Source organism: Stegostoma tigrinum, chromosome 2 (genome assembly GCF_030684315.1).
Source record: "Stegostoma tigrinum isolate sSteTig4 chromosome 2, sSteTig4.hap1, whole genome shotgun sequence".
NCBI classification, from domain to species: domain Eukaryota; kingdom Metazoa; phylum Chordata; class Chondrichthyes; order Orectolobiformes; family Stegostomatidae; genus Stegostoma; species Stegostoma tigrinum.
This window is the reverse complement of record NC_081355.1, coordinates 20,076,432-20,090,092: the sequence shown is the minus strand read 5'-3', so window position 1 is coordinate 20,090,092 and position 13,661 is coordinate 20,076,432. Positions and strand designations below refer to the sequence as shown.

At 41.5% G+C, this 13,661-nt stretch overlaps 1 protein-coding gene across 2 annotated transcripts in view; it reads left to right on the top strand.

Moving 5' to 3' along the window:
- The window catches only part of LOC125448388 (uncharacterized), a 62,549-nt gene that overhangs the window by 29,798 nt on the left and 19,090 nt on the right, over nucleotides 1–13,661 (top strand). For both annotated transcript variants that reach the window (XM_048523691.2, XM_048523688.2), the window contains exons 10-13: nucleotides 626–745; nucleotides 835–977; nucleotides 7,441–7,532; nucleotides 12,643–12,789. In XM_048523691.2, the coding sequence (XP_048379648.2) occupies nucleotides 626–745; nucleotides 835–977; nucleotides 7,441–7,532; nucleotides 12,643–12,789 (502 nt within the window). The remainder of the gene's footprint in view (nucleotides 1–625; nucleotides 746–834; nucleotides 978–7,440; nucleotides 7,533–12,642; nucleotides 12,790–13,661) is intronic.

Below are 13,661 nucleotides of genomic sequence, written 5' to 3'. Positions count from 1 at the left end.
GCTTCTTAAGATATCTGTGCAGTCAAAGAGTTTTACGCTTTACAATAAAACATTTTAAAACTATCTATAGAGAGGAAACAGTCAGCTGACGGTTTGATGCTTGTTTCTGCTTGGATACTCCTGGTCACACATTAAAGTCCTGTCTTCAATTGCTTGCGCCTCTGAAGATAGAAAAGGCCCAGGCAGGGCCCGAACGGAGTGTGTGACTTGTGAAGGAACTCAAAAGTAATACATAATGGAGGTCACAAGTTTGGAAGATGCTGTCAGAGTAACCTTGGCAGGTTGATGTAGTGTATCCTGTGGTGCATGCACATAGTGCTCACCACAGCCGCAGTGCATCAATGTTGGAGGGATGGTATTTTTAAGCCTTATGTTTAATAGGCGGTAATATTATTTCCTTTCCTCCTTTATCGCTTAATTTGCTTAGGTAATGCAATCTTGTTTAATGAGGACTAAAACCTCAGTGTGTCTTTTTGAACAAAAACATTTTCTCAACCAATTCCCGTTCATTTTATTGAGCTGATCTTCCTCAAAGGGTTGCTGTAAAGGTTGATTCTATTTGGTGAGAAGATCATCCTATTGCAGAGGTTTCAAAATATTCTTATTACTGTTTTTACTGTAATAGAAATCCAAACCATCCTCAATCAGTTCCTGTCATCTGGCCAGAACACAGCATTGAGAAGCATTATATTGAGCTGAATGCAAGCCTCAACCAAGGATCTGTGGGCAGCAACCTCAGAGCAAAGTAAGACCACAGTTTCCACGTTTCTGTCATGTAATGTGACTTGTCTAAATACACAGAGCACCTGTTTATTGCTGTTTCATGTATAACAGGCAGTTTGCAATGTGGAATGAGCTGATCTCGAAGATGGTTACCAGAAATATTGACTGTCTTCAGGACCAGTTCCCGCCTTTGAATGGGACAACACCACCCTTAAACCCACCGATTGTCACGGTTCAGCAAGGACAAGTAAAAGGTATAAAGCCAACATTCCTAGTGCTCACAGGAACGAAATGACACAATGTACTGACAATAATTATGACGAAAATACAGATTTTCATGCACAGTCTCCATGAATGATGATAGAATCTATAAAATTTTAACAGGGCTAGACTGCGTAACTGCAGCAAGGATGCTCCCAATAACTGGGGAGCCCAGAAACAGACGTCACAGTCAAAGGACATGTGTTAGGCCATTTAGAATGAAAAGTTTCTTCATCCAGAGAGTGGTGAGCTTGTGGAATTCTATGCCACAGGAAGCGATTGAGACCAAAACATTGAATGTTTTCAAGAAGGAGTCAGATATTTTTAATTTATTTATTGTCATTTGTATTTTGTTACAAAATATGGTGAAAAGGTTGTATAGTGTCATCACTTTCTGGCGCCACCGTAAAACACAGAATAAATAAACCAAAACATAGAATATAAAGGCAGAAAAATGAAGAAATAAAGGAAGTGTCCCACTTTACAGTCCTTCTTGTTCAGTGCTCCATCATGGGCCATGGGTCTGTTGGCCAGGCACGAGTCTCCTTTGCTGTGCCATCACTGCTGGAATATCAGGCACCACTCTGTGATACCATTTCAGCTCCATTGATGTCCCTTCACTGGGCCTCATCAATGCAAACACCACAGATGCCACCAGGTAGGGCACTGGCCCAAACTCAAATCCGCCACCACTAAGGGCCTACGTCAGGCCCACCTCGCCGATGCAGCCGCTGCTGATGCCACCATGCCTCGTACTGGACCCAAACCCGCCTCTGCCTCTGCCACCTTGAACCTGTGCTGGACACAGATGCTGCCAGGAACCTAAACTCACCTCCAAAGCCACAGCCATGAGTCAGTACTGTTGGCCCCACTCGAGTTCATGCTGCTGACCTACTCGCTACCGCCGACACCATTACAGCGATCAAACTCTTCACCAAGAGGTAAGTAAAATCAAATAAAAGGCAGGGAATAAATGACAGAAAAGAGAGGGGGAAAAGAAAGAAAAGAAAAGCGGATGGGGCGTGTGAGCCCCAGGCTCAGAAGCCCTGATCCACTGCCATCTTACCTGTAACCAACTCTATCAGTTCTTAGGGCTAAAGGCGATCAAAGGTGTGGGAAGAAACTGAAAACCGGGTTCTGAGATGGATGATCAGTCATGATCATATTGAATGGCAGAACAGGCTTGAAACGCTGAATGGACCACTCCTGCTTCAATTTTCTAGATTTCTACATTACATGGCACTGCATTCCAGGCCACCAGTGCTCATTCTTGGAAAAAGCTTTTTCTCAAATTATTTTTGCAGCTTAAGTTAAATCTATGCCCTCTCATTTTTAACCCTTCCATAAGTGGGAATATGTCTCTGTATCTACTCCTGTCTTCTTCCTGGTATCACAGCCAATATTCATCCCTCAACTGTCATTATCAAACAGGTTATCTGTTAATGGTTCCATTGCTCTTAACAAAATCTTGGTATGTGAAAATTGGTTAGCGCGTTTTTATAATTTGGGAATGATGAGCATTGTGTCACCAAAATAGAGTCGATGTAATAAAGGCAGAGGGACGTTGCATTTATATAGCACTATCAATGATCCAAGAGTGACCCGAATTATTTTACAGCCATCACTGTCAGAACACAACAAGAAAACAGCAGCTGATCTACACACAGCAAGATCCCACAAATCACGGAACTAAATGGCCACCTCATCTGTTTTAATATGTTGTTCTCTGGGTGGATGCTGTCCAACAACTTCAAATAATGCTGTGGGATCTTTTACAGCTACTTGCAAGCAAAGTTGGGTTAACCATGATTCTATCAAATGGCTGAGCAGGCTCAAGAGGCTGAACAGCTTATTGCTGTTCTATTTCTTATGGTCTTATTTAACTTCTTCGGAAATATATTACTTCTGATGGTGCAGGACTGTTTCAGTACTGCATTGAAGTGTCACCCGAGATTGCATTCTCAAGTCCCTGAGGTGGGCTTAGACCCATGACCTCTGATTTGGAAATTACTAGTCTGCACAGGGGAGGAAAGCTGCATTTGGTACTTGCTGTGGCTGGAGATACAGTGTAAGCTCCCACAGTAACACAATTGCACATGTTCAGACGCTGATATAAAAGCAAATTCTTCTTGGATTGCTTCACATGGGGAAGGAAGTGGGAATGAAACTAAAGTAGCAAAGAATCATCGGAGAAAGTGGATCCAGTTAATTATTCAGAGTCGCTGATGCAACTTAAACCAGCAATGATGTGCTAATTATCTCTTAAACATGCAGGGAGAGGAGTTGATTCTTTTAAGGTCATATTCAAGTTAAATATGAAAAGACTGAAGCTGATAAAACATTTTGGTTTATTGTTAGTTGTAAATGTTTATATCCTTTAAAGTATCTGACTTACACTCCACGTATCACAATTCCACTTTTAGTTCAGCACCAAGGTCATGAGTCTCTTTGTGGCTATCAAAATGAATCTTTGTGGCCACATTTTATTATAATAACTAAAGCATCAATCACAAACATTGGCACTTAATTATTTTGTGGAATCTGGAGTAGTTTAGGACGATTTTGGAGCTGTGGGGTGGGGGGGAGGGAAGGGACGAAGAACAGGGTACAGTTTTGTCCCAAAGACAAAAATTGCTGGAGAATCTCAGCAGGTCTGGCAGCATCCGTGGACAGAAAACAGAGTTGTCGTTTTGAGTCTAGTGACCCTTCTTCTGAACTGACCACGAAACGGTAATTCTGTTTTATGTCTACAAACGCTGCCAGAGGTGCGGAGTTTCTCCAGCAATTTCTGTTTTAGTTTCAGATCTCTAGCATCTTCAATTCTTTGTTTTATTCTATTCTGTTTCCCCTCTCTTTAGCAAAGAATGCTACGAAAGACTAAAGAGGAGGCAAATAAAAAATAAGAAGCTTGAGCTGCAAAGCAAGCATCAATGGTTAGCCAAAACACTAAATAACAGTTGAACAGCGATTAAGACTGTCTCCTAGCAGTGGTATGGAATAAGGAAAATTAAACTATCTTGACATTGCTCATTCACAAATTGAGAGAGAGAGAGAGAGAGAAGAGATACAAATGTTGAACTCCATTGGAGCTTTTGTGGCCAATTGAAACATGCAGAATGCCAGTGAGTTATAAAGGCCAAGATCCCGTAGCCTGCGACTGCACTGCATATGATGTCAGTGCCTAGTATTCTTCAGGCAGAAGAATTCATTAATAATTCCAGCCTCCACTCACTGACAACCCCTGCTGTCAGATATGTGAGGAGACATCAACTCAAAACAGAATTAGATGTGCTCCCTGTTTCACTGTGTTCAAAAGAGTTTTTCAATGCTCACTTTTTTGGCTCAGAATTGTTAACTTATTGAATGACCAGAGCTTTGTGGAACCAACTACAACTAAAAAAGTTGCTTTTATGTAGGACCTACCATGTAGCAAATATTACAAGGCACTTCCCAGGAGCATAACCCAACAAAAAATTGGTACCATGAAACCACTAGGGCAGGCAACTGAAAGCTTGATTGAAGACAAAGGTTTTAGGAACATCTTAAAGGAGGAGACAGAACCAGAGAGGCAAAGAGAGCCAGAGAAGCAAAGAATTTTAAGAGGAAACTCCAGAGTTTAGCACTTTGATAGCTCAAAGCATGGCCACCAATGATAAAGCAAAGGAAATCAGGAACGCTGAAGGAAACAGGGGAAACTGGAAGGAAGGTAAAGGATAACAGCTTAAGTTAATTAACAGCTGAAAATACTGAATGTAGAGGGAAGTACAAAAGGAGCTGCTTATATTCTCATGGGCATTCCATCTGCCAGAAACACTAAACAATAAGCAAATGAGCATGGTTTAAATTCCCTTCCACAGTCTTGAGCTCATAATGCAAGAAATCACCTGAGTGCAGTTCTCAGGGAAAGCGGCAGTACTGTGATGCTCTCTTTGGGGTAAATGTTAAACTGAGATCCAGCAGATGTAAAAGATTCCATGGTAATCATGCAAGGGAGTTTTCCCCTTATGCCCTAGCCAACAATAAACCTCTCAACGAACAAATTGCCTGATCATTTCAGCACAGTCATATTTGGGATCTTACTGTGCACAAACTGACTGCTGTGATTCCCAAATTATAGCAGTGTCTATGGTCCAAAAGTGTTTCATGAGCTGTCAACAGCTAAGGGGCATCCTGCGGCCATGACAGGTGCTACTTAAATGCAAGTCTTCCCCCCTAGACCATACAAATTTGGACTCCTTGTGGGTCTATTAGGATGAGCATGTCAGCTAAATGGAATACTCTTTTGATAAAGAAAGCTGAAAAAATCAAAGACTGTGGCCTTCCTTTGGACTGGCAGGGATGAGTGGTTTCCTGCCTTGCAGCCGCTGAGACTGAGACAAAAATAAATGTCTGTTCAGATAGGTTTACTTGTCGACTGACTGAGGTAAGGCTTTGAATGATAGCCAGCTAGATAAAAGGCCAGCAGACAAACTGGCAGGAATATTTCAGAAATCCGTGCTAATTCTAGTCCAAACAAAATAAACTCTGCCAGAGAAGGCTCAAGGCAGAATATGTAAAGAAAATTCTAGAACTGGCCAGGCAATTTTCAGTTTGTTGCTACTATGTTTTAAATTGTTCAAAAAATGAAACTTGTTAATGTTGCCTTTCAAACTAGCCTATAAGTTATCTGTTTATTATCAGTGATTGAAATTTTCTCATATAAGATGTTGTGTTAAACACCAATTAGTTAAAAGGTAGTTTTCAAAAGTAGGGCACACTCTCTAGGCTGTGACTGATGCTACTATTAGAGCATCACTCTCTGTCTAAGGATCTTGCCTCAGCAAATCAAAGCATGTTTTTGTAACCTGGTTCACTTTTCTCTTTCCAAGTTGGTATACAATGCTTTGTCTGTTTCTGAAATAATAAGGCTTTCTGAAATATTAATGCCTTCAGTTGAGAATAGCTGAAAATATTTTGTATTTAAAATTGCATAAATTACTAAATGCTTCCAATGCAGAGATTTCAGTCCCATTTCAGAGAAATTAATACATAATCCAGGCTGACACTCCAGTGCACCGCTGTAGAAGTGCCACATTGACCGACATACCGTCTTTCAGATGAGAGATTAAATCGAGGTTCCAATCTGAACTCTGGAGTAGATGTAAGATATTCCATGAAAATAAAGTTCTCCCTACCCAAAATTTAATATGCAAAGATCACTAAATCATATTATCTGGGTAATATCTCAGTGCTGCTTTTAGGAACTTGCAGTGTACAAATAGGCTGCTATATTTCCTATAAAAGAACAATAATTCTTGCTGGTAAAGAATGTGTGATGTAAAGACCATTAAAGGGGGTATAAAAGTTCCTTCTTTCTTGGAAAATTCTACAATTTTATGATTTTTTTTTCATGCAAAATAGACCTGAAAAGTTTGAAACCAAAGGTGCAGGACCAAACTCAGAATCCACAGGAACAATCTGCTATCTCATAGAGTCTAACAGCATGGGATTAGACCCTTCAGTCCAATCAGACCATGCTGAACATAATCCCAAATTAAACTAGTCCCACCTGTCTGCTCCTGGCCCATATCCCTCCAAATATATCCTATTCATGTACTTATCCAAATATCTCTTAAACATTGTAATTGTACCCACATCCACTACTTCCTATTGTGATAACCATCTCACACTGCCAGTGTTTCATCCATATTCAAGGCATACCTATTAAATGAAGCATAGATGCTCACATATCAAAAACTGATATCCATCTAAGTGTTACATGCAAACAAGAAACACTTGGCCTTTGAGCCTGTTCCATCATTTGATAAGATTGTGGCTGATCAGATTTTAGCTCAACTCTACAATCCTGCAAATTCCTAATAATCTCTCACCCATCTTGGTAATCAAGAATCTATCTACCGCTGCCTTAAAAATATTAAAAGATTCTACATCCACTGTCCAATCAATAATACAGTGTTTGAGTTCATTTTAACATTAATGTTGCATCTGTACAGGATATGTTTGCAGGTTTTGCTAGAAGCAGGGAACTGTAAAAAGATAGATCATGCCTGCAGCTGCACACTCCCTTCGTCCTTTAAAAATATTTCTTGCTTCTTCAAAATTTCTTCAGACCTTGTAGGCGTTAGCCTAGAACATGTGCTCAATTCTTTACAGTGCAGCATTCGTTATAATATTTTGGCTGAGATGAAAGTGTGATCCAATGAGCTGAGGTTAACACCTATAGTTTGGAAAGCTTCCATTATATAGCCCAGTGAGTTGTTGTTGGCTGTCCCTCAATTGGAGCATGACATGTATTCAGAATCGTGTGTTTCTGCCATGCATCTTCATGGAGTCAAACAGACTGATTTTCAGCCCACAGAGACTTTTGCATACACGGGCTAGGCTGATCCAACAAGGTACATGCTCTGGTTCTTATTATGCACCTAATCATGAACCTTTCTTCATTTCTTTCTCAAGGTTTCAATGTTCAAGATTTCTTAGGAGGACACCTGCAGGTTTTTCTGAAAATTCCTTACGCATCCCCACCGGTTGGAGATCTCCGATTCAAAGTAAGTCTCGGAACTAACCACTGTCTTCCCTGCTGAGCCACCCTGAAATGGTCCCTTCAGGTTTCTTGCCTTTCCTACACAAATCACAGCCTGAGCAGATCTGAGTAATCTGGATTCCTACTTCAAATAAGTGATTCCTTGTGCCAATATGGAGCAAAATATGTATTAGGTGCTTTTCCACAGGCAAAGAGAGAAAAGCATTCTTGTCAGTGTGCAAACATTTTTGCAAGGACTTGTCTTCAAATGATCAATAACAGTCTAGTGAATGGGTTTCTTGGTTTACTCTCTGCTAGACGTAAGAAGCAAGGTGCCATAAACATAATGCAGAACAGAGGGCAGCATAGTGCCTTAGTGGTTAGCACTGCCGCCTGACAGCGCCAGGGACTCAGATTCAATTCCAGCATTGTCTGTGTGGAGCTTGCATGTTTTCACTGAGTTGGTGTGAGTTCTCTCCAGGTGGTCTAGTTTCCTCCCACAGTCTGAAGATGTGCAGCTTAGGTGAATTAGCTATGCTAAATTACTCAGTGTCCAGGGATGTCCAACCTAGGTGGATTAGCATTGGAAATGCAGGGTCACAGGGATAGATTGGGTGGGATACTCTTTGGAGGGGTGGCGTGGATTTAATGGGCTGAATGGCCTATTTCCCACACTGTAGGGATTTTATCAGTTTTTCTTGAGAGTCATTTCAGTATGGAATTCAGCATCTCATGGAGTAGTTCAGGTAAACAGTGCCAATTCAAATAAAGGAAAGCTAAATAACTACACAAGTGACAAAGGAATAGAACAATATGGGCTAGATAAAACAGTTTGGGGGAAACTGATGTAGAGCATAAGCACTGGCATAGATCAGTTGACCTGAAAGGATTTACAGCAGAGAAATGGGCAAAGGTTTTTCTATAGAAACAAATAGAAGAGAAATACCTGAAAATTAATAAATAACCCAACAGTGTTACGCTCTCATGACAATATGTCAAGAAACAATTGACACTGCTTCTGAATCTCTTAAAAATATAACAGCGTAGCCTGTTTCAAATTTGAGTCTTATTGTCAACTATGTCACTGTTTAATTAATTTACTTTATCTTTCTTCAGTGATTTGTCAAAGGTCAGTTTTATTCAGAGCTTTCCTATATTATTCCCTTTTAGTTCAAAGTACATAATCTAACATAACCTTCCTCTTCCTTATGTCTTCTGGAAACTGTGCTCCCTTAAGTTGTTTTACAATGTTCAGGGTATAAAGAAAGAGACTTACAGCAAGTCTTTATTTCAAAAGTCTACTGGGAGGTAAGAAATGCATGAAAATCAGGCAGGAATATCACAGGCCCATAAGGAGAACGCCCCATTTCTATCATATGATGCATCTGCCAAAATTTCCGCATCCTTGTTGCCTAATCTATGCCTCTGCCCAGCTATCCTAATAGAATATTCTAATAGAAACATTTAGACAGAACATTTAGATCCATGCCCAACAAGACTCCATGGGTCCAGGCCACCAGAGGAGGGGGGAATGAGTGGTTGGTCCCATGGATGAGGCATCAGGATGAGAGTGGGTCAGGTTGAGCCTGGTGGTGAGTCCTGTGAAGCCGGATGGCTGTCAGATACCCATATGGAGTTGTCAGGTCTTAGGGCTATGGCCGGTGGGCAGGAGTCAGGCTACAGGTAGGGAGGTCCTGGGGTAGCTGTCTTGGGGCCTGGGAGTGTCAGGCCAGGGTTGGGTGTGGGTCACAATATAATTTATCAGGGGATGTGTAGTTAGGGTGTGTGAGATAACCATAAGGTCTATTAAATAGTTACACAGGAGTTAGACTATGTAATAAATGCCTAACTTTTCTGAGTAGCTATTTACTTCATTTAGTTGGAGACGTCTGATTTAAATGGAGACTTTGGGGGTCTTTGGAGCAGAGGAAATGCTCAGCAAGACATTCAATTTCCCAGGGTAATTATTTCAGAATGGAATTCTATAGGGTCCCAATAAGAAACTCCCATATTACATTGGAATAATGTCTGCTCCAGAAGAACATAAGAACGGGTGCTGAGCCCCTGAAACCTGTTCCACCATTCAGTAATACCGTGGTTCATCTGCAGCTATAATTCTTTGATAGATTTTTGTTAACTAACTTCAGATTTAAAATTAACAGTTGATCAAGCAACGGTTGCTGTTTCTGAAAGACAGTTCCAAATTTCCGACATGATGTTGTAAAAGTACTCGCTGAGCCGATGAGTTTGGTTGCAAACATTTCATCATCTTGCTAGGCAACATCGTCAGTGCTCCTCTAGAGAAACGTCAGTATTTTGTCTCACTTGTTATTTATATGCCTCAGTCTGCTGGGGTGTTTGGTGAAACTGTCTGTTTCTCAGTTGTTTGATAACAGGGTCTAATTCAATGTGTTTGTTGATGGGGTTCTGGTTAGAATACCAGGCCTCCAGGAATGCCCTGCCATATCTCTATTGGGCTTGTGTAATTATTGATGTGTTGTCCCAGTCGGATTCATGCCCCGCTTTTTCCATATGTAGTGACTTCATCAACTCCACCAGCAAACACATTGAACTAGATCCTGTGTACAAACCACTGGAAAACAGAACCAGAAGTGGTACCAACCACCCCAGCAAACTGAGGCATATAAACAATAAGCGGGACACAACACCAAGGCTTTACTGGAGGCACACAGATGATGTTACCTAGCAGAGATGAAACATTAGCAACCAAACCCACCATGGTGAGCATGTCTACAACCTCACTCACAACCTGAGCTACAAATCTTCTCAAAAGCTTTTAATTTCCAGCAACCGATGTGCATAGACGCTTTTCCTCATTTCACTCAAGGTCTGGTTTTAATATATAGGCAACGGCCAATGAACCTAGATTTTCCAACTAGTGGAATATTATTTGGTAATTTACTCTATCAATTGTTTTTAACGTCTTGGAAACTTCAAATAAATGCTCTGCAGCCTTCTAAATTCTAGGGAATACTTGCCTGTTGTGCGAGTTCTCTTCATAATTTTACCCTGTGGACTCCAGGTAACTTTCTCATAATCCATTGAACTCCCTCCAAGCCCAACACATCCCTAAACACACACAATGCAAAAGCAAAGCAGCATGGATGCTGAAATTTAAAATATTAACAGAACATGCTTGAAATAGTCAGCAGGTCAGAAGCACCTGTGGAGAAAGAGTGAGATATGTTTAATTTTAGCTTGAAGAGTTGTAATGAAGGTTGTTTCTGATCGCCTATTTCTACTTCTTTACTGGTGTTCTCTCGTGGCTGTGTGGATTTCCTGTGGGTGCCCTGGTTTCATTCCACAGTCCAAAGATGTGCAGGTTAGGTATTTTGGCCTTGCTAAATTACCCATAGTGTCCAAGGATGTTCAGGCTGGTGAATCAGTTATGGGAAATGCAAGGCTACAGGCATAGGGTGAGGAGGCGTTTCTGAGAGGGATGAACTTTGGAAGGTCGGTGTGGATTCAATGGGCCAAATAGCCTGCTTCCACACTGTGGGGATCCTGCGAAATCAGGGTGCTTCGATCTTTGCCTCATGCTATCTTCCATGGAAACTTTTACACTTGTATTGTTACCTCTAGAAGTGATTATACTAATGACCTTCTGCAAGCTTCACACTTTCCACCCATTGGAAACTTCAGCTTATCCAGCCTGGTGCTCTCTGCCTTGGTTCACTCTGATTTGCATTCATCCATTCCTTGCTGACCCATACTGATTCTTAATTTGGAAATGCCTCAATATTTAAAATTTCCCCCATGTTTCCAAATCTCTCCTTGGCTTCACCTGGCTTATTTGTAATCTTTTCTAGCCCTACCACTTTCTGAGATCATTGTGCTCCTCCATATTTAATCTTTTGTACAACCCTGATCTCCATCACCCCACCATTGGCAATATCGTCTTCTGCTGCCCAGGCCCAAAGCACTGGCATTTCTTCCCTGAGCCTTCACATACCACCCCACCAACCTCTGCATCCAGCACATCGTCCTCCACCGCTTCTGCCACCTGCAATCTGACCCCACCATCAAAGAGACATTTCCCTCCCTATCCCTATCTACCTTTCATAGGGATCAGTCACTCCATGATTCCCTCCTCCGCTCCACACTCCCCACAACACCCAGCACCTTTCCCTGCAACCGCAGGAGGTGCTACACCTACCCCTACACCTCCCTCTCACCTCCATATAAAGCCCAAGAAAAACTTTATAAATCCAACAGGAATTCACCTGTCCATCCTCCAACCTGGTCTACTGTATCCGTTGCTCCTGATGTGGCCTCCTATACATCGGTGAGACCATGCTCAGGCTCAGGGATTGATCCACAGAACATCTGTACTCTGTGCCTGATAACCAACAACATCTTCTGGTTGCCAAGTATTTTAACTCTGCCCCCCTGCCCCCCACTCCCTGGGTGACATGTTCGTCCTGGGCCTCTTTCAGTGTCATGATGATACCACACACAAATTAGAGGAACAACACCTCATATTCCGCCTCTGGAGCCTACAGCCCAATAGCCTCAACATAGAATTCACAAGTTTCAAAATCTCCCCACCCTCAGCCTCATTCCATGCTCAACCCTTCCTCTCATCCCCAACTCCTTGATTTGACACTACCCATCCTTCTTCTTTCCCACCACCTGCTCCACCCTTCCCACTGACCAAACATGCCCTACTTGCACCCATATAACACCATCCTACCTATCTTCCCTAAGTCCCACCCCTCCTCCCTCTAGTTATTTCCCAGCTCCCTTCCCCCTCCACAGCCCTGATGAAGAAGCCCAACCTGAAACATCGACTTAACTGCTTCACTGATGCTGCCTGACCTGCTGTGTTCCTCCAGTTCCATACTGTATTGACTCTGACTTCAGCATCTGCAATTCTTGCTATCTCTTTCTACTTCTCTGTCCTCTTGAGATGGTCCTACCTTTTTGACTAAGTTTTTGGTCATCTAGTCCTTATAATTCCATACTCAACTATTCCATTGCTCTCTTACCTGACCCCGTGTCCTCCTTAAAAGTCACCTTATTGTAAATCTGTATGCAATCCTACATCAGGTAGGAACAATGAATAAAACTTGCTTATGGGATTTCTCCCTTCCATCATGGTGTCTCATTGCCAGCCCCCTGAGGAATCAAGACCATGGAGTGGGATTTTGGATGCTACAGAGTTGGGACCTGCCTGTCCACAGTCTCCGACTGAGTTACCTTTCAAAATCAACCGTACAAGTGAAGATTGCCTCTACCTCAATGTCTACGCACCAGTTGGGGTAGGATATGGCTTATTAATGTTATGAATCCTGTCCACACTGAGCTTTACAAAAATAGTTTATTGCCTAATACTTCTAGGAAGATAAAAGTGTGAGTATTCATAAATAAATCTCAGCTCATGCTGGCCTTATTGGCCCAAATGAAGATCATGCAAACCATCATGAAAGCCTGCATATCCATTCTTACCGCATATTAATGGTATAGTTCAGTGGCAGCACTCATTTCATTGATGACAGATGACAGGGGTTCGAGTTGAACACTAGGTAGTTGAGCACAAAATAAAGGCTGGCACTCCATCACCATTGTATTGTTGAAGGTGTTGTCTGTTGTATGAGATATCAAGCCGAGACTCTGCCACCTTTGTTGGATAGAAATGATCCTAGGATCATTACTTTGAAGTAGAAAAGGGGATTTATCCTGGTACCCTGGCCAATAATTATCCCTTAACTACTTTCTCAGAAAGAACAGATTATCTGATCATTATTACATTACTGATTATGGGGTTTTGATCTGCAATAATTGGCTTCTGTGTTTTCTACACAGCAGTGACTACACTGTAAAGATACTTCGGTGACTATACAGTGCTATGGGATAATCTATGGTAGAGATCAACATTCTATAAGTGCAAGACATTTTCCCTAGAATTTTGTAAGCGTTGGAATCTTAATGTTATTTTATAGAAACAGTAATTCAATTTCATCACTTTGTTATGTTTTCTTCTAGTTATGGTAGTCTTTTACTGGTGAAACACAGTATTCACTGAGTTTATAATTTAGTAATTTCCTTGCCATAAACAAAGCTGCACTGATATGCTATTTGAATCTATACCATTAAATGTTTGCAAGGCAGTTGAAATGAGCTGAAAAATAAT